This window comes from Chaetomium fimeti, assembly GCF_033439085.1.
Source record: "Chaetomium fimeti strain CBS 168.71 chromosome Unknown B0H64scaffold_3, whole genome shotgun sequence".
Taxonomy (NCBI): domain Eukaryota; kingdom Fungi; phylum Ascomycota; class Sordariomycetes; order Sordariales; family Chaetomiaceae; genus Chaetomium; species Chaetomium fimeti.
In genome coordinates this window covers 658,803-676,701 of record NW_026944331.1, presented here as the reverse complement: position 1 = coordinate 676,701, position 17,899 = coordinate 658,803, and the positions used below count along the sequence as shown (strand labels likewise).

General features: G+C 58.2%; 6 protein-coding genes across 6 annotated transcripts; 3 read left to right on the top strand and 3 right to left on the bottom strand.

The window, feature by feature from the left end:
* Positions 1 to 85: 85 nt before the first annotated feature.
* B0H64DRAFT_472972 (uncharacterized protein) lies at positions 86 to 1,923 on the top strand. Its single transcript, XM_062807964.1, has 2 exons — positions 86 to 797; positions 913 to 1,923. The coding sequence occupies exons 1-2, from the start codon at positions 326 to 328 to the stop codon at positions 1,629 to 1,631; spliced, it is 1,191 nt and encodes a 396-aa protein (XP_062660288.1). The 5' UTR covers positions 86 to 325; the 3' UTR covers positions 1,632 to 1,923.
* A 958-nt stretch (positions 1,924 to 2,881) lies between these two features.
* B0H64DRAFT_320617 (uncharacterized protein) lies at positions 2,882 to 6,651 on the bottom strand (the record flags this gene model as incomplete). Its single annotated transcript, XM_062800475.1, has 4 exons — positions 2,882 to 3,552; positions 3,610 to 4,355; positions 4,411 to 6,466; positions 6,597 to 6,651. 4 exons carry the CDS (start codon positions 6,649 to 6,651, stop codon positions 2,882 to 2,884), a joined length of 3,528 nt encoding a protein of 1,175 aa, XP_062660287.1.
* Positions 6,652 to 8,527: 1,876 nt separating this feature from the next.
* On the bottom strand, positions 8,528 to 9,818 carry B0H64DRAFT_109012 (60S ribosomal protein L5). The gene is made up of 3 exons (XM_062797767.1): positions 9,675 to 9,818; positions 9,511 to 9,548; positions 8,528 to 9,451 (listed from the first exon to the last, which is right to left on the bottom strand). The coding sequence occupies exons 1-3, from the start codon at positions 9,675 to 9,677 to the stop codon at positions 8,587 to 8,589; spliced, it is 906 nt and encodes a 301-aa protein (XP_062660286.1). The 5' UTR covers positions 9,678 to 9,818; the 3' UTR covers positions 8,528 to 8,586.
* Positions 9,819 to 10,136: 318 nt separating this feature from the next.
* On the top strand, positions 10,137 to 11,081 carry B0H64DRAFT_440272 (HAD-like domain-containing protein; the record flags this gene model as incomplete). Its single annotated transcript, XM_062806473.1, has 2 exons — positions 10,137 to 10,202; positions 10,278 to 11,081. The coding sequence occupies 2 exons, from the start codon at positions 10,137 to 10,139 to the stop codon at positions 11,079 to 11,081; spliced, it is 870 nt and encodes a 289-aa protein (XP_062660285.1).
* A 558-nt stretch (positions 11,082 to 11,639) lies between these two features.
* On the bottom strand, positions 11,640 to 14,663 carry B0H64DRAFT_356352 (MCM2/3/5 family-domain-containing protein; the record flags this gene model as incomplete). The annotated part of the gene is made up of 3 exons (XM_062801597.1): positions 14,443 to 14,663; positions 11,996 to 14,378; positions 11,640 to 11,900 (listed from the first exon to the last, which is right to left on the bottom strand). The coding sequence occupies exons 1-3, from the start codon at positions 14,445 to 14,447 to the stop codon at positions 11,640 to 11,642; spliced, it is 2,649 nt and encodes an 882-aa protein (XP_062660284.1). The 5' UTR covers positions 14,448 to 14,663.
* A 166-nt stretch (positions 14,664 to 14,829) lies between these two features.
* B0H64DRAFT_356351 (putative zinc finger in N-recognin-domain-containing protein) lies at positions 14,830 to 17,025 on the top strand. The gene is made up of 3 exons (XM_062801596.1): positions 14,830 to 15,108; positions 15,173 to 15,227; positions 15,280 to 17,025. The coding sequence occupies exons 1-3, from the start codon at positions 14,981 to 14,983 to the stop codon at positions 16,693 to 16,695; spliced, it is 1,599 nt and encodes a 532-aa protein (XP_062660283.1). The 5' UTR covers positions 14,830 to 14,980; the 3' UTR covers positions 16,696 to 17,025.
* Positions 17,026 to 17,899: the final 874 nt, after the last annotated feature.

Sequence of the window (17,899 nt, the reverse complement as noted above, 5' to 3'; positions counted from 1 at the left end):
CGGTACCTAACCCTAACCCCTCGCCGTTGCGTTAAACCTTCCAGGGGCATGGAGCGAGCAGATCACAATCAAGTAGCATCCGAAGGTCCATCATCTCTCATGCTCAACTTCCGTACGCGCCGGCTCCCAATGGAACATCAAAGCTACCATCAAATCCGGAGAAAAGACCGATTGCCTCCAGGAATCTAGGATAGCAGAAGAACGTTCAAACTGCTTTTCTCCCTTCAAGACCCCAAAGTGCCACAGCCACTCACATCAAGCCCCTGTCCCTGTTCAGCTACAGGGGTTTTAGCGCCGACGCTCAGTGGCAGCACCGACAAACACCATGAATTTCGCAACAACCCCATCATCAATCATCACCGACCCACTACAATACCCCCAGACAGCCACGCCGCCATCGGCCGCGCGCCCTCAACCACCCCAACAAATCCAGCAGCAACAGCAGCAACAACAGCCACAGCAACAATTACCAAAACAACCACCACCACCACAACAGCAGCAGGCCCCACAGCCCGGGCAGCAGCAACAGCAACAGCAACAACAGCACCTCGCTATGAATGGTGTCAACGGCGGCAACATGCCCGGCCCTGGCATGGTTCCCTTTCCCGCCCCAGCCGGCCACCAGGCCGAGCTCAACTACATCTACGGCATGGTCGAGGAGCTGAGCCGCCAGCTAGCCGACAACCAACGCACCCTGGAAGAAGTCGTCTCGGGCGTCGGTCGCGTGCGCAGCCGCGCGAGGACACACTCGCTGGGCAACGATGAGCTGGTCGACTCGGCCGGCGATGAAGTTAAGGGTACGTAAATGACAACCCCCCCCCCCCCCTCCGTCTGCCGACCCCTCTCCACCAGATCAGCCAGGCCAGCGGCAGCAAATACAACATGATCTAACATTCCCGTGTGTGTGCCCAGCCCAAGAACCCAACCTCGACACGCTCATCTCAATCCTCTCGGAGGCACTGGAAAAAGCCAAATTCTCACGGGACGCCAACGCGGCGCTGCTCACGCAGTACGCGACGGTGATCTCGGCGATGCTAAAACAGTTCCACGACTACAAGGCCAAGCACGTCGGGGACGTGGCGGCGTGGCACCGCAGCTACCGGGCGCAGCTGGCGGAGGCGCGGGCCGAGAACTGCCGGCTGCGCGAGCAGATCTGGGAGATGCAGGCGCGGGCCGGCCACGCCAACGAGGCCCTGCGCGGCTTCCGCGGCCGCTACGACGAGGACGGCGCCCGCTGGGACCGCCGCGTCGACGCCAAGGCCGTCCGCCAGGAGCTGCGCTTCTGGAAGCGCATGGCCATGCCCCACCTGCCCGAGGACGACCCCTACTGGAGCGACGACGACGACTTGGTCGATGCTGTCGAGAAGAAGCGGGATCTGGCTGAGAAGCGGCAGCTCGAGATCACCCGGCTGGTGGCGCGGGAGCAGCTGGCCGAGGGTGCGGCCGGGCAGGGGGATGGAGCGGAGGACGGAGAGGTGCCGCCCGAAGTGCCGTCTGCGCCGGGCGCGGGGCAGGGCATGGTGATGGGTGGGGTGCCGATGCAGAGGGAGGATTCGGGGGCGGTCATGCTGCCTACCCCGCCGCCGAGGCCGTCGAGTGCTGCGAGCAGTACGGGGTCGTCGGGGCAGTGAGGGCTTTTGAGCTCCCCTCCCCCCCAGTTCAGTTGCTTGGCTAGAAGGGCTTTTTCCGTGGGTTAGATATACGTTATGCATGATTGGAGTATGGAAGGACACTGGATGGGGGACATGGCGTTGAAGAGAGACCGGCTGTATATTACATGATATCCTGATTAATATAGGTAACCCGGAAGTTTGAGGATTCAAGAAAGCCAGTTATGTTTCTACGTGGTGGGTGTTGCTGCAGTCATAATCAACAAATAGGGGCCATTCCTAAGTGGCATACTTCGTACGAGTTTTATTCTCGAGGGGCATCTAAAAAGGTGCTTAGCTTTGTTACGCCGATCAGCGTCAATAATACCCGGAGTATAACAGATTATCAAAGATATTTCGAGTCGACTGTCCTTTTTAATAAACCCTTTTCCTTGTTCCGTTCAGAGAAGTAAGGGATAATAACCTCGGGCTGTCCGCAGATCTCTTATATAAATTCCCATAAGGTAATTATGGGGTAAAACGCATGAGTGTACAGATTATCACATAACTATTGGTGTGTAGGTACTATAGTTAATGCCTTTCCTCTTGTAAACATGAGGCTTTATTTATTTCTGTTACTTAGATATACCATCGGACTTAATCGTAGTTAAGAAGATAATTCAGTTGAGTTCATTAATGGTCTTGCGGTGATTCACAGATGAGAGGCGAGTATGTAAGTTAATAATAATAAGATAAGGAAGAAATCAACCAAGTATGTAAGGAGGCATATCACCGTCTGGGAATGGAAATGGGTGTAACATACCATAACACAATCACATCCGATCGACCATTCGTGCCCGCAGGATAGCACAACGCTGAGCAGGCAGTTCAACTCGCATGCATATTATTTCCACAAGCACACATGCTAAGACCTCCGCGGCAGTGTGATATACTGACTGGAGATAGGCTATCTCCGACATGCTAAGTCCATCCTGCAACCCCCCTCAAAGTCAAACGCCTGCTAAAAGCCAGGCGGGTAGGCGGGTATATGTATGTTGCTCGATCTACGAAGTACCCTTCCACCAATTCCAGCATGGTATAACCTCCCGCCGGCTCGCTCACGCGCCCAAAACAAAAAAAAAGAGAGAGAGGATTGTTGAAGCACCACCTTTCCCCGGTTCCCTCCCCCATTCCCTCCCCCTTCCCTTCCCTTCCCCCTCCCCCCTCCGAATTAAATAAGTCAACCCCCCACCGCCATCTCACCCCCACTCCCACCCCCAACCCCATTCCCATCAACCCCCCCCATTAACCCCCCTCTCAACACTCTCCACCCCCTCCACCTTAACATTCGCCCTCGCCATCTCCTGACTCTCCACAAAGCGATCCCAATGCGCCGGATCCGCGGCCCTCAACCGTTCCCAAATCTCCTTCCTGCGCGCCGTGAAAACCGGCACCACCCCTTTCTCGCGCACCTCCTTATCCAGCTCCTCATCACCAAGCTCTTCCAACAGATCATGCAGAACACGGGCGTGGTTGGGGTCGTTGCCGACCATCTCGAGCCCCGACGTCAGCAGGGCGTAGTGCTCGGAGCGCAGGGCCGGGTCCGGGTGGTCGGCGACGACGCCCGCGCGGAAGGTGTGCCCCGCGCGCAGGATCCGGCCCTCCTCGTGGGCGAGCGCTTTCGAGCTGAGGGAGAGGAGCGAGTTGGAGCGGGAGAGGCAGGGGGATTTGATGGCCGTGGGCGTGGCCGGGTCGGGCTCGTCTTCGTCCGACAGGGAGTTGGTGGTGGGCGCGGTGGTGGCGATGGTGGGGATGGATGATGAGCCCGGGGAGAGGCTCGGTTTGTCTTCTTCGGGGGTTTCGGTCGCGCTGTCGGGGGGGTTGGACACGCGCGTGTCCGGGAATTCGTCCTCGAAGCGCTTGATGATGCCGTTGAGCGTGTTGGAGAGGAACATGAGGCGTTCTGGTGGGTGTGGGTTAGTGGGGGCGGGACAGCGTAGTGAGGAAAGGGGGAACATACGGTAATTCTGTGTATCATCCGCCGTCGCCCTAGCCTTGTCAATGGCAGGCTGCAGGCGCAGGCGGATCTTCCTGGCGCTCATAAGCAAGTGCTTAGAAGTCTCCTTCGCCTTTCCGCTGCTTGGTATCGCACGCGGAGGCTGAGCCACGCCGTTCTCGACGTCGCGGATGAACTCGCCCGACTGGCGCCGCGACTCATCGCCACGGTTCTTGAGACAGCACGTCAGCGCCCGGACAACGCCGGTGCCGCCAATCACGTAGTCCTCATCGGGCGCGGCGTCCACGTCGGCGTCGATGTCCGTGGACACCGTCACGTCGTGCCCGACTAGCCGCTGTAGGGCATCGGGATATTCGGGTTCGTGCTTGGCGAGCACCTCGGCCTGCGCCTCGGCGGCCGTCGCCGCCGCCAGCTCCATGTTGCGGAGGCAGTACGCCACGACCTGCTTGGCTAGAGCCTTGACGAGGTCGCTGGACTGCTCGCTCGGGACTTCGATATCGACAGCCACTAAGCTGGGGGACACCCTCGCAGCGGCGAGCAGTGACGCAAACAGCGCACACGCCTCCTCCTGAGTCTCCTCCGACTTGGCGTTCGTTGTGAGCTCGACGAGCCGCGGGTTCTCTAGGAAGCTGACGTGGGCGAGGCCGATGATCTCGGGGAGGATCTCGGTCAGCGCGATGACCTGTTCCGGCGACATGGCACAGTCTACCAGATGGATACGTTTAAGGCACGCCATCTTGGGTAGATACCTGCAGGACCAGTTAGCAAAACCTGCCTACACAGAGCTAGGTGAGAGCAACCTACCTTCTCAGCACGCACACAGCGCTCGGGTCGGAGTCGAACAGCTCCTGGTTGTGCGACAGGTCAATGAACCGGAACTCCTCCAGCTTCACCAGCGTCGGCAGCAGTTTGCACAGCGCCGACGGCGTGAGGTTGCAGTCTGCCAGGCTCAGCGCTGAGAGGGGGCAGTTCTCTGGCGTCAGGGCATCCGCCAGCGTGGCGAGCCCATCCCTCAGATCGTTCCCTCCCAAGTCGAGACCCTCGCAGCGGCCGGTCTCCAGGAATCTCGCGACATGCTCGAGACCGTCGGCATCAATGCCATTATTGGCAAGGCCCAGCCGCTTGACGCCGCAGCGGAGGAGGCCATCGATAATCAGCCCCAGCTGCTCCGTGCTGATACCCGTCTGACCCAAACCCAGCAGATTGAGCGTCGAGCCCCCGAGCCTCTCCCCTAGCGACTTGGACAACAGCTGGCACAGCGTCTCCGGCTGGCGCCTCACCGGCGTGGGGCTCCCGTTCACAGCAGCCTCAGGCGCGGCCGCGGGCTGTCGCGGGAACTGTATCCCCGACAGGTCCAGGCTCTTGAGCGTCCGGCACAGATAAACAAACAAGCAGATATGCCGCCACCCCTCCGGGCCGATCTTGTTATTCTTCAGCACCAACCGCTCCACCACGCCGCCCTGCTCGGCCAACCCATCGACCCCATTATTAAGCGGCTTCCGGCGCCTGCCCGTGGGCCGCCGCGCGGCGAGCAGGCCGGCCAGGACGACGCGCAGCCCTTCGTCGGTCAGGCCGCAGTTGTCGAGGACGACCTCGCGGACGGGGACGACGGCGAGGTAGTCGCCGAGGGTGAGGAGGTCGGTCAGCTGCATCCAGTAGCCGGCGAGGTCCAGCCGCTCGACCATGCCGGGCTCGGCGGCGCAGTTGTCCGGGTCCGTGAGCTGCTCCGTGATCTTGCGCAGGATGGGCGTCTCCCGCAGCTGGCAGCAGCGGCGGTAGATCCGGACCGGGTTGGTGGTGGGTACCGTCTGCGTCCTGGGCGTGCCGGGCCGCGGCGTCGAGCCGCTCGAGGAGGTGTCGCTGTCGTAGTGCAGCTCCATGGGGATCGTGCCGTTGACCTCGGCTTGTTTCCGGCGTTTTTCTTTTCGGGCTTTCCTCTCCTCTTCGTTCTTCTTCTTCTTCTCCTTCTTTTTGTCGGTTGAAGTGGCCTTTTCGGATATGTTGTCTATGCTTGGTCTCGGCGGGCTGCTGGACTCGACGCCTTCTTTGGGTGGCTCCTTGGGCAATTCTTCACCGGTGGCCTTGACCTCGCCGTCTACCTCTTTCTGCGCCTCGATGGTTTTGGGCTGCTTCAGCGCTTCGCCCTCCCCTCTTTCCTTTATCTTCTTCTTCTGGTCCTTGTTCACCCCCTTGCTTCCTTTCTTGCTTTCCGTCTCGTCGGCGTACCTGGGCATGGGCGCAATCTCCACATCGACGCAGAAGGCCACCCGCCGGAGCTTGGACTGGTTGAGGCCATTGATGTCGCAGCGCTCCCTGTGTGGGTCGACATTCAGGACGCGCCGTTCGACGAGGCCGTGGTTGTGTGTTTTTACGTTCGGGTTCAGCGTGCCGTTGGAGGAGGACAAGCGCCGGAAGACGTGTAGCAGGCCAGTCTGTGTCGACTTCGGTGGCGCGGGTGTGTACGGCGCCTCGCCCTCGGGTCTCGAGCCATGTTGGAGGACGGCGTTCTTAGCTGGGGTGACCTTTGGCACTGAGAATTCGGCGGGTTTCGGCGATGTGGTGATCGGCTGCGGAGGGCTCTGATGGGCGCCGCCGCTCCCGGACGAGAATTTGGACGAGATGTTGGAGAACCACGAGTTTCGGCGTTGGGGGGAGGGTGTGGAGGGCAGTCGCTTCTCGTCCGAGGCTGTCCTCGCCGAGTTGGATCGAGTCAGCGCCGTCTGTTTCTCCTGCTCTGGCTGACTGCTATTATCGACCGCGGGCGCCGGGGCAGATTTGGGGGCGGGGCTCGGGGCCGGAGTGTCGTTGACCGAGTTGGAGAGCGATCTTGGCCGTGCTGTTGCATTCCTCGCAACTTTGTCTGCAAAAGGTATTCATACCAGATTAGTCAAATACTTTGAAGCTCCGCGTCACTATTTCGCTTCCGTGTGAAAACCCCCCGGGAGATAGGTGAGGGCGATGCGCAGACGCTGTGGGATGTGTATGCGAACCTTTTGGATTTCCGTGGGTCATCCAGCTTACGTCCAAGCCTTGAGCGTGCTCCATCTTGACGTCGTCGCACCACAGCTGGCCGATTCGACCCCCTCAAAACAAGTGTGCAGAGTTATTGCACGATGCGATGCAGTGGCTCCCGTTGGGCCAACCGAGAACGGAGAGAACCTGACCAAATCCGAAATGTATTAATCCGGCCGTTATCGTCTTCGGTTCAAAGGCCTGGCGAAGTATGGTATGTATCGCGTTTGCTCTTTGTCGGCGGGACTCCGTCACTGCTGCCGTATGATGGTACTAAAGACGGCCATGGCATCGGTCAAGCTGAACTCGATTATTATCGTGGTTGATGTCGTCGTGGGATTATGCAATCAAGATGCGCCGGGGGCGGCTGCTCGCGTGCCTGTGATTGCTAATACACGGCGGTGAAACCGGGGTCTTTTTCCCTTTTCCGATGACAATGCTGCGCGCCGGACAGGGTTTTTTTTATTTAATTTTTGTAATCCTCCTCTTTCTTCTCGTCGAGGACGGCGGCTGGGTTTTGACGCTTGTTCACCGCGGTGCGATCACGTAATGTAGCTGAGCTGAGGAGGTCACTGCTCTGAGCGGGGCAGAGTTTCGGAGGTGACGAAGGGGCACCTCTGCGGATCGTGGTGCTGAGAATTAGGTACTGAAAACACAGGCTCGTCTTGTTGAGTCAGGGTTGCAAAGTTCACGGTGTATGAATGGCGCGTGGTGCCACGGCAAGAATATGTACCGTGTGTAAAAACTACTCCAGTCCAGATGCCCAGAGGCCAAGAAGCGACTCTCTCGTGGCGCCCACCATTGCAGATCGGAGTCCGGAAATTGAGCGTCTCTCACATCATAGCAAGGAAGCCCGCGTGCCCGCGTGCCCGCAAAACCGGTGGCGTGGAACGTGCGTTTGAGAAAGGGCGGCGGTGGAACTGTGGCCACACTCCTGAGACTCACTACCTGACTATCCACTACCGTTGATTCGGCCCTGGGTTAAGGGTCCCAACTGTGGCCATCCTTGTTCAACACCGTCACTGCTGTGCCTCTGCAGACTGTTCGAGCCGTGGTGGGAGCTCCCAGGTTACTAAACCAACATAGGAGAAAGCTAGTGTGACAAAGGCTCGTCGCCCACCGGGAAAAGCCGGAAGACCGGACTTGGACGGACTGCCCGAGGTGTCGCACAGTAAGCGCGAGGCCGTCGAGGCGAGCACGGTGTGTCTAGCCATCGCTCGTTCCATTCGCGACTCGAGCATGCCGAGAAGAAAGTCCAGCATCGCAACCCAGCCAAGCCTGAGTCCAGTTGGTAAGCCAAGAACACAGCAAACCCGAACAGCGGATTACAAAACTTCGACGAACGACTGGCGGGATTACGCTTACCCGCAAACAGCGCCGTTCAAGGCTGTGGGCTCGTACGATATGATGTTCCCAGTCACCGGCTTGGTAACGAAGTCTCGTCGCTCGTTGTCCCAATTTGGCGAGCATTCACACCTGCGGTGTCCGCATGACCTCATCAGCAGCCGAGCCTTGCTTGTCTGGGCTGGCAAGCCAGCCAACCAACCAGGTGGGTTTCAATGCAAATCGCACACACCACCAGCCTGCGCCTCGCGGGTTGCCTCGGCGGGATTCATTCGAGCATTGAGGTTTTGTGGTTGCGTTGGAAGCAAGCAAACGGCCCGAGAAGTGCCATGAGTGCCACCGAATACGGATGCAAACCTCCCAACGTCAGACATCCAAATCACTGGTTTTTACATAACGCGGCACGAGCGGCTCCTGCATCACACAGCCCAGCCAAGAGATCTGGGGATCTGGGGTCTGGATCTCGTTCGTCTGCACATGCTCAGAAGTTGATTGGCTTTTGGTGAACCCTGGTCATTACCCCCATGTGCCCCGCCCAATGTGTGAATCAAACTCCTAAAGAACAAGCAGTCATGAGCCTATTGTGTAGACGATGTGGCCATTTTCTCCTATCAAGAAAGCCGTTTACTCCTCCCGGAGCTCGGCAATGCGAGCCTTCACGCGCTCCTGGCGCTCGTCGTAGGTGAGCTTCTTCTTCCTGTACTTGAGCGACTCCTGCTTCCACTCCTCCTTGGTCTTCTTGGGCGCGTCGCTCTCGTACTTCTTGAAGGGGTCCTCGCGGATGGCAGCGTGGGCCTCGGCGTAGAGCTCCTCGAGGGCGTCGGCTTCAACCTCGTCCTCAATGTACTTGACGAACTGGCCCTTGTACCGCTCCTCATCGTCGTCGGCGAGGGTCTCCATGTACTCAGCGACGTGACCGCCGAGGATGTACTTCTTGAGGGTCTCGGCATCGAGCTCCTCGGACTCCATGTCGAAACCGGGGAAACGGTTCTCGGAGTGGGGGACGAGGATGCCACCGTCGGAAGCGCCCTTCATGACACCGAAGACACGGGCACCAGTCGAGGTGCGGGCAAGGCCGACGTCAAGGTTGGCCTTGAAGGGGCGGCGCTCACCATCGTCGGTCTCGGCGGCCTCGGTAAGGGTGTACTCGCCGTCAGCCTCCTCGACACCGGTGAAGTCACCGTCCAGGCCGAGCTTCTTGAGGACACGGCGGGCGAGGAGCAGGCCGGTGGCGTAGGCAGCAGCCCAGTTGGTCAGGCCGTGCTCGATGCCGTAGGCGCGGAGCTCGTGCGAGTAGGCAGCGGCAAAGACCTTGTCGCCGTTGATCTCCGAAGTCACGATCTGGGTGATGATGTCCCGGTTGGTGAAGCGGACGACAAGGCGGTACTTGGGCGCATTGTACTTGTTCTTGGCCTGCGAGATCAGGCGCTTGCGGGCATAGTAATCGGTCTTGCCCTCTCTCCTGCGCCTGTACTTGGTCTGGAAGCGGCTGCGCGAAGTCAGTACTCGCCTGAATATTTTTTCAAGTTATTCTAAACGGGGCCTCACCTGTAGTACGCGCTGTTCTTAACCAACTTGTGGAAAGTCTGGTTTTCGCGATCCCCGAGTCAGCAATTTGCGCTTCAGAATATTTCCCCCGTCCGAAGCATCTTGCATTGACTCTCCAATCCCATCGGTATGTATTGCAAAATCGAATCGGCGTGCTAACTCACCATTTTGACGGCTTGTCGATGGACGATGCGTTCTGAGGCAGGTCGACACACGGGTTGCAAAATCGAGAACGAAATTCGCGGGCAGTAATATTTGGTGGGCTAAATTTCACCCCACAGCCCTAAGCTGGACTGGGGTGGGGGACGAGGGCGTGTGAGGGGCAGGGTTGGCGACGAGCCACGCGAGGTTTGTTACATAAGCGACTGAGTATCCCAGGGTTAGGGTCCAATAAAGTGCCAAGCAGAAAGGAAACGCCTTGAGAGCGCGTCTGAGCCGAGGTTCGGCCCCGCTCATCCCCGGCCCGGCATCTTTCAAGAAGGCTCCGGGTTGAATTCACTCTCAAGACAATGACTTTGTTAATCTATACATTTTGGTGTTGCGATTCTGGATTTACATAGCAGTAGTAGTCTGTGATGCTATCTGAGGAATTCCCCGTTGAAGTCATTCTCGAAGCAATCGACGACATGGCAACAACAACTCCCTCGAACAAGCGGCCAAAGGTCATCCTCTTTGACATTGGCGGTGTGTGTGTAAGTCATCTCAGATGCTCTCTCACACCATGTCTCTACTCCCCGTCCCCCCTAATTCTAACAACCCCCCCCCAGGTCATCTCCCCCTTCCAATCCATCCTCGACTACGAACTCAGCCTAGGCATCCCCCCCGGCTGGGTCAACTACTCCATCTCGCGCACCGCGCCGTCCGGGTTCTGGCACCGGCTCGAAACGGGCCGCATCCCGATGGACGCGGCCTTCTTCGCGGGCTTCAACCGCGACCTGCACGACCCCGCCCGCTGGGAAGCCTTCCACCGCGCCCAGCGCGCCCGCAACCCCTCCCTCCCCCAAACCACCCCCCCACTCCCCAAGCTCGACGGCGAGTGGCTCTTCCACGACATGATGTCCTCCGCGCGCTCCCCGGACCCGTGGATGCTCCCGGCCCTGAAAGCCCTCAGAGCCAGCGGGCGGTACGTGGTGGCCGCGCTCAGCAACACGGTCATCTTCCCGCCGGCGCACGAGTTCGCGCAGGCCGAGTTCTTCGACGACCCGATCCGGAGTTTGTTCGACGTGTTCGTGTCGTCGGCGCACGTCGGGCTGCGCAAGCCGGATCCCAGGATTTATGAGCTGGCGCTGCAGCGGGTGGATGAGTTTGCGAGGGCGAATGCGGATTCGGAGCGGGGTCGTGCGTTGGGGTGGGCGGAGGGGGTGACGGCGGGGGAGGTGGTGTTTTTGGATGATATTGGGGAGAATTTGAAGGCCGCGAAGGCGGCTGGGTTTGGGACTATCCGGGTGCCGCTTGGGAGGGCGTATGAAGCGGTGGAGGCGCTAGAGGGGGTGACGGGGTTGAAGTTGGCGGGTGACCACCCCAAGGTGCCTATCAAGCCGAATTATAAGGGGAGCAAGGCTAAGATGTGAGTGGTATGGCCTGGATTTACTTTTAGCGTGCTAAGGTTACTGTGACGATTGTATGTAATACCCAAACTCGCTTGATGTATTCTTTAATCTCATCATTATCTGTTGTTGAGGCTGTCCTCAGTTGCCGTTAACAGCTCACCAACAAACCCCTATCAAAGTTTCGATGATAATTGCCTGCACTCGCCACTCTGCGCACGGAGTAAGGATCGTGAGCGGAGGAGCGGAAGCTTAGATGTTATGACCTCCTGCTCTTGAGTGAGCAATAACGTCTCTGTGGCCTAGTGGCTAGCAAGACTCCACCCGAGACCGTCTGGTCCTCTGGCGCAAGCTTAAAACTCAACCTCAGAGCCTCGACATAATCAATATTTAAAACGTAAATTCCACCGCCAATGCTTCAGTAAGAAGCCGGTTGCTTTATTTGTGCTCATCATCACCTCATTGCCAAACCTGCATCTCCTCATCTTAATGAAACCCATACAACAAGCACACCCTCCCCCAAACGCCCCCAACAACCCAACAACCAAAAACACAATGCTCTCAAATACCTAACAAAAAACATCAAGCCGAAACAACCCCCTGCCTCCCTCCCCTCCCCCTCCCAGCGCCGCCCCGCCTCTGCTGCCCCTGGCCAGGCCTGGCAAGGGTATACTTGGCAAAGGCCCTCGCGAGCGCCTTCTTGCAGCTGACCTTCTGGCTGCCCACAAAGCTGTCGACGGTGACGGCGATGGCGCGGTCAATGTCCTGCGACGTGCAGTACTCGGACAGGCGCATGCGGCAGAAGGCCTCCGAGATGCGGATGATGGCTTCGAGATGGCGGACCTGCGGGATGATTGTGTGTTAGTTAAGGCTTTTGGTGGGGCTCACAGGCTGAAGCTGGGATAAATGGGGAGGTGGGGTGAACGATGGCAACATACGGTGATGGGATAGGCGCCCGTCGCCAGACTCTCGCGACGCATATCGGCGAATAGGCGGGCTACCTTGTCCTCGTCCATGTGGTAGAGCTTGGGCGAGCAGCGATCGCGGGCGTAGAGGATGTACTTGCGCAGCAGCTCCTGGGGGATTTCTCCCTCCTTGTTGCGTTCCGCGGCAGTGGATTGTGTGTCGGTGCGCCCGGAGTCGGCCTCGACTTCCATTGATTCGCCGCCATTGCTAGCCGCCGTTCCCTGTGTGTGGTGGTTTGTCATGGGGTGACTGCGACTGTGAGAGCCGACGATGAAGCGCGCCAGTCGCTCGTCCTCCTCGGGCTCTACCGTGTCGCGGACAACACAGAGGATATCGAAACGGGAGAGAATGGGCTCGGTGAGTTCGACGTTGGCTGAAAAGGGGATGGTTGAGTTGTAGCGCCCACCGATGGGGTTGGCAGCGGCGATGATGCCGCAGCGGGCTTGGAGGGTCGTGACGATGCCAGCCTTGGAGATGGAGATGGTCTGCTGCTCCATGGCCTCGTGGATGGAAGTACGGTCCTGGTCGTTCATCTTGTCGAATTCGTCGATCAGGCAGGTGCCTTTGTCGGCGAGCACCAGCGCGCCGCCCTCGAGCGTCCACTCACTTGTCAGCGGGTCTCGCCGGACACTAGCCGTGAGACCGACGGCGCTGGCGCCCTGGCCGGTGGCAAAGACGGCTCTGTGGGCCGTCTTCTCGACATATTTGAGGACTTGCGACTTGGCGGTACCCGGGTCGCCGAGGAGCAGCACGTTGATGTCACCTCGGATGTGGTGGGCGCCTCTGGTGTTCTTGGCCACGCCACCGAAGAGGGATAGGGCGACTGCGGTCTTGATGTCGGTGTGGCCGTAGATACTGGGGGCCATCGAGTTGACGACCTTGTCGACGATATGGGGGTCCTTGGATAGTTGACGGATCTTGTGCTCGTCCTCCTCGGTCATGCGGAAACCGGCCAGCTGGTCGTGCGACTTCACAACGTTGTTCGCCTCGAGGATGGTGGCGAAAACGGGGAAGCCGTTGCGGTTGTTCAGCTGAGCGTCGTAATTGTTCTGGTAGATGCCCGTGACCTCGATCTCCTCGCCGGGCTTGGCCTTATCGATGAGATCCCAGAGCAGAATCACCTCGCGATGCCGGGGAAGACGGCCGGCGGGAACGGTGCCCGGAGACTCTTGAAGGGTGAGCTTCTGGTAGTTCCGGTAGACGGTCTTCTCCGAGTTGAGGGAAAAGGGGCCGCGGGACTGGCAGCTCTGGCAGTACGAGATCTTGACTTCGACGTTCGACTCTTGCTGGAAAGGGCCCAGGGTGATGCCGCACTTACCGCAGTCAAACTTGACGTACTTGAGCTGCGGGAAAACACCAGACCGCCTAGTCACGACTCCACTCACTCGCACAAGACAGTTGAGGTGGGATTGGCGAAGCTGGCGGAGGGTGTAGTGGACGGGGAGGTCAAAGATACGGACGTGGATTTCGGAGTGGATGCGCTCGTAATCGGGGTAGTGAAGTAGGACGACGTCCATGGCTACTTGGTCGAACAGCTTGAGCATCGCGGCCGGGGCGTTGGCAAGGAAGTAGGCCAAGATGGCTTTCGAGGTGGAGAGATGCTCATATGACACCTCCAGAGTCTCGGCGTTGATCTCACCAAGCGTGCGGATGCGGTTGCCGTAGACTGACGAGCCGCTGTCGTCGGTGTACTCGGTGAGGAAAGCCTTGAACTCCCTCTTGATGGTTCGCTGCACGGCTGGCTGAGCCACCCAATCGGTTAAGCTGGAGGCCTTGACATCGTGCAGAGCCTCCAGTGAAAGTTCCTCGTCCATGATATCGGCATCCATATCCTCGTCGGGGTCCTCATCGTACCGATGCCTGCGCCGGCGGGGCTGAGCCGTGAGATCGATATCGCCGTCATCGTCCTCGCCAGGAAGGAAGGCAGCGGGAATGCGCTGTCTCCGGGCAACTTCGCGGTCTCTGCGGCTGAGTTGGGCCTCCAGGCGGCGTCTGTCGCCCAAGTTCATGGCATCAAAGTCGCCCTCGTCATCAAGGTCGATGCCTTCGTAGGCATCGTCGGCCCTATCGTTGTAATCCCGCTCGAAGCCCTCTCGGAACAGGTCGACATCGTCTTCGGCCATCTCGTCAAGGTCATCGATGTCGTCTTGAATCTCGGCCGCTTCCTCAATGTCGTCGTCGTCGTCACCGCCATGGGCAATGTTGAAGGCGGGCGGGGAAGAGGGCATGATGGGGCTCGAGGCGCCGCCTACGGAGGAAGCGGCATCGTCACCATTATTGCGAGCACGCTTCCGGCCAGCTCTCCCAGGCGGCATACCTCGGTTCGCCGAGGACGGGTGCTCGCGAAGCGGGGAACTAGGGTCATTTTGTTAGGATGTGGTTCGAGGAAGCAGAAGCGGGGGAGGGGGGATAGACATACCTCATTATTTTTTGGTGGTATTTTTGAACGTTACGGGTTCATAAATTGAGAAGTCCAGTAAGATTTGGTGAGAGACAGGCGCTTCGGTGGTTGCAGGTGCGAGAGACACTGCGTCTTGGAGTTGTCGAGGGAGTTGTGCGGAGGGGTGGAGGGACGGGATGGGATGCAAACTCACGGGAATTGGGCGTCGAATGCTTGCTCCCCCTGTTTTTCGCGTCGTCCACTGACCGGACTTGAGACGCGCTTTCGCGACACCGCTAAGCCTAATCTGGGTGGTCGCGTAAAGTGATTGCTTCGAGGTGCCCCCCTGCACAGTGGGGCACGGGCGCCTCTTCGATAAGATACCGTTCTGTTAACCGCGTCACATTCGCAGTGCAGTGCAACATGGGATTCCATTTCATCCAAACCGACAGAGACCTCTTCCTCTTCAAATCAATCATCGCCCTTCGATACGATCCGTTTTATTCATCTCCCGATACGGATCGGATACCGCTGTCTTTACATTAATACAACAATCCTGTTTTGTCGATCGACCGCGATGCAATCTTCGATTCCTCGACCGTCTGTCGCCGACAGCACCGACTGCCCTGACGCGCCCGTCGCGGGTGTCAAGGCCCGCACTGAGAGCATCTCTCAAAAGTCAGATAACTCACAAACTGCTGCTGAGTATGTGTCTTCGAACAGGTTGGAGTCGTTTTGTTGATGCAGAGAGTAATTGACATGTCTCTAGCTTCATTCGAGATCAGCTGCGGCTCGAGGCCGATGCGCGAGAAGCACTACCATTCGTACGAACATCGCCACATCAAACACGCCGACTCTTGACTAACGCGCTGCTAGAGTATTGATCACTGCACGAATCCCCTTGGTCCTCTCCGACAGAGCGTTTTCGCCTGCATGACATGCAACCCCCCGCCACCCAACCCCTCGGATTCCTACGATGCCGCCGGCGTCTGCTACGCCTGCTCGGTCCAATGCCACGGCGAGCATACCCTCGTCGAGATCTTTGCCAAGCGGAACTTCACATGCGACTGCGGCACTACCCGATTCCCCAAGTCGAGCGCGTGCACTTTGCGCATCCACCCGCAAACGAGCCTTAAGGGGGGTGTTCATTCGGAGGAACCGAACCCAAACAACAAGTATAATCACAACTTCCGGAACCGCTTCTGCGGCTGTCAGTGTGATTACGATCCCTTTGAGCAAAAAGGTACCATGTTCCAATGTCTCGGGTTGGGGACACACGAAACGGGAGGCTGTGGTGAGGATTGGTGGCACCCTGGGTGTGTGGTCGGGCTGGGCCCGAAATGGTTCGAGAACCTGGCGGAAAACAAAGTGAAGCCAGAAGTTAAGGATGTGAACGGCCCGCTCCCGACAATTAACGAGGATGCCGAGGCCACGGGGCAGACTGGGAACGAGACGAATGAACAAGCGGAGGAGGATGACAACGACCCCCCGCCTCCCCCAGGTTTCCCCGCGGAGGACGAGTTCGACGGTTTCATCTGTTACAAGTGTGTCGAGACCCATCCGTGGATCAAGAGATACGCTGGCACCCCCGGGTTCCTGGAGCCCGTCTTCCTCAAGCAAGGCAGTGCAGGGCTCGAGTCTGCTTCGGCAACGCCCCCCGTTGTTGCCGCCCCCGTCGTTACCAGCACCGGGGAGTTGGATAGCGCTTCCAAGAAGCGCAAAGCCGACGACGAAACCGACTCACAAACCTCTAAGCGCCCAAGGAGTGAGGTCGATACAAGCGAGCCATCGCTATTGCCCACTTGCAAACTCGCAGGACTCCCGCCACCCCCTGCAACAACCACACCATTCTCTCTATTTCTAACCCCGTCCTTCCGCACCAATCTCTGCCATTGCCCGTCATGCTTCCCCCTCCTCGCACCGCACCCGCAGCTCCTCGAGGAAGAAGAGACGTACGAGCCGCCGGCGGAGGAGGACACCGAGGACAACCGCAGCAGCAACGGCAGCCTGCTGGAGCGGGGCGAGAACGCGCTGCGCAACGTCGACCGCGTGCGCGCCATCGAGGGCGTCATGGCCTACCAGCACCTCAAGGACAGGCTCATGCCCTTCTTCCAGAAGTTCGCCGAGAGCAAGCAGGCCGTCAGCGCCGAGGACATCACCGCCTACTTTGCCAAGCTGCGTGGTGACGACGAGGCGATTCGGGAGGCCGGCGAGCGGGCCGGGAGGGAGGGGCCTAGTGCGAGTGGGAGTGGGGATGGCGAGGATCCGAGGCGGGAGGAGAACGGGTACTGAAATTCTTTGGGGTTGTGATTAAATTGGGATGGCGTTCACTGGAGGTTGGCTGTGTTGAGATTGGGGGCGTTTGCTTGCCCTCGGGCATATGTCGTCATGACGGTCGGATTTGTGCTTTTTTTCCGCCCAAGGTTGGGTGAGGGTGATGATTGAGCCAATTTGCAATGATAGCCTGGGAATTCTCCGGGGAAAATGACTGTCTTAAATACCTGACTGTCACTCCTACCCTCGGAATGCCCTCGTGAGCCTGAAGCGAAGCCACCAACCACACTTCTTACGTTAAACCCCCCTGAGCTACGACGTCACGCCACAAAGTATGAACTCTATCCCCTATAACACCCCAACCAGCCGAAGAAGAGGTCATGTTATGTGATTCCTTGTTACTATATAGCTAAATTCCTGAATATCTTACTCGTTATCAGCCATCGCCTGTTTTACGGCGTAGGAGATTAAAAACTTAACAAACATACGGGGTTTCCCACGCCGTTTTGTATCATCCAATCCATCTATACCCGAGATTTCTAGAGGAAACTCCCCAGTAAGTGAAGCCGTGCTTGTGGGCCCATTTCTAAGAGCTCGGCGAGTACGTAGTCTCTGATAGCCTCCCTCTTGGGCCGAGCGATCCACGATCTGTCGCATTCAAATCCGGTGGACGAGATGGATGCATTTATCACCCACTACAACGGACGTTACCGTCATATTGCCGTTCATCATCACGCCTTGTGCACCACCTCCCCTTGCCGTTCTCACATACGACACAAAAAAGCCACCGGGGTGGCAGACCAAATTCGCCATCACTCAACCACCCGAAACTACCCAAGTCACTCGCTACACGTCCACGAAGCCGGAGGAATTGTAACATATGTGTATTGAACAGCCAATCTCCAATCCCCGCCCCATCTATCAACCTGTCCCTCCTCCCATGCCATCTAAACCTATTGCGGGAGATGCTTGGGGTGTCATGTATGTAGTAGCGGCCCAATCCGTATCAATCATATCCCCAGTCCTTCCGGCGCCAATCTAAATGCAAGATTTCATTTCGTTACCCAGGCGAAACAAAAATGCGGTATGTGATCCGGGGTGTATATGAGATATGCTCTGACAAAAAAAGAGGAAATGGGGTGGGTGATTTGGGCGGACAGAACCTCCCCGAGACGAAACTCCTCCAGAGAAGAGCAAAAAATAAACACCACCAACGGAAAAA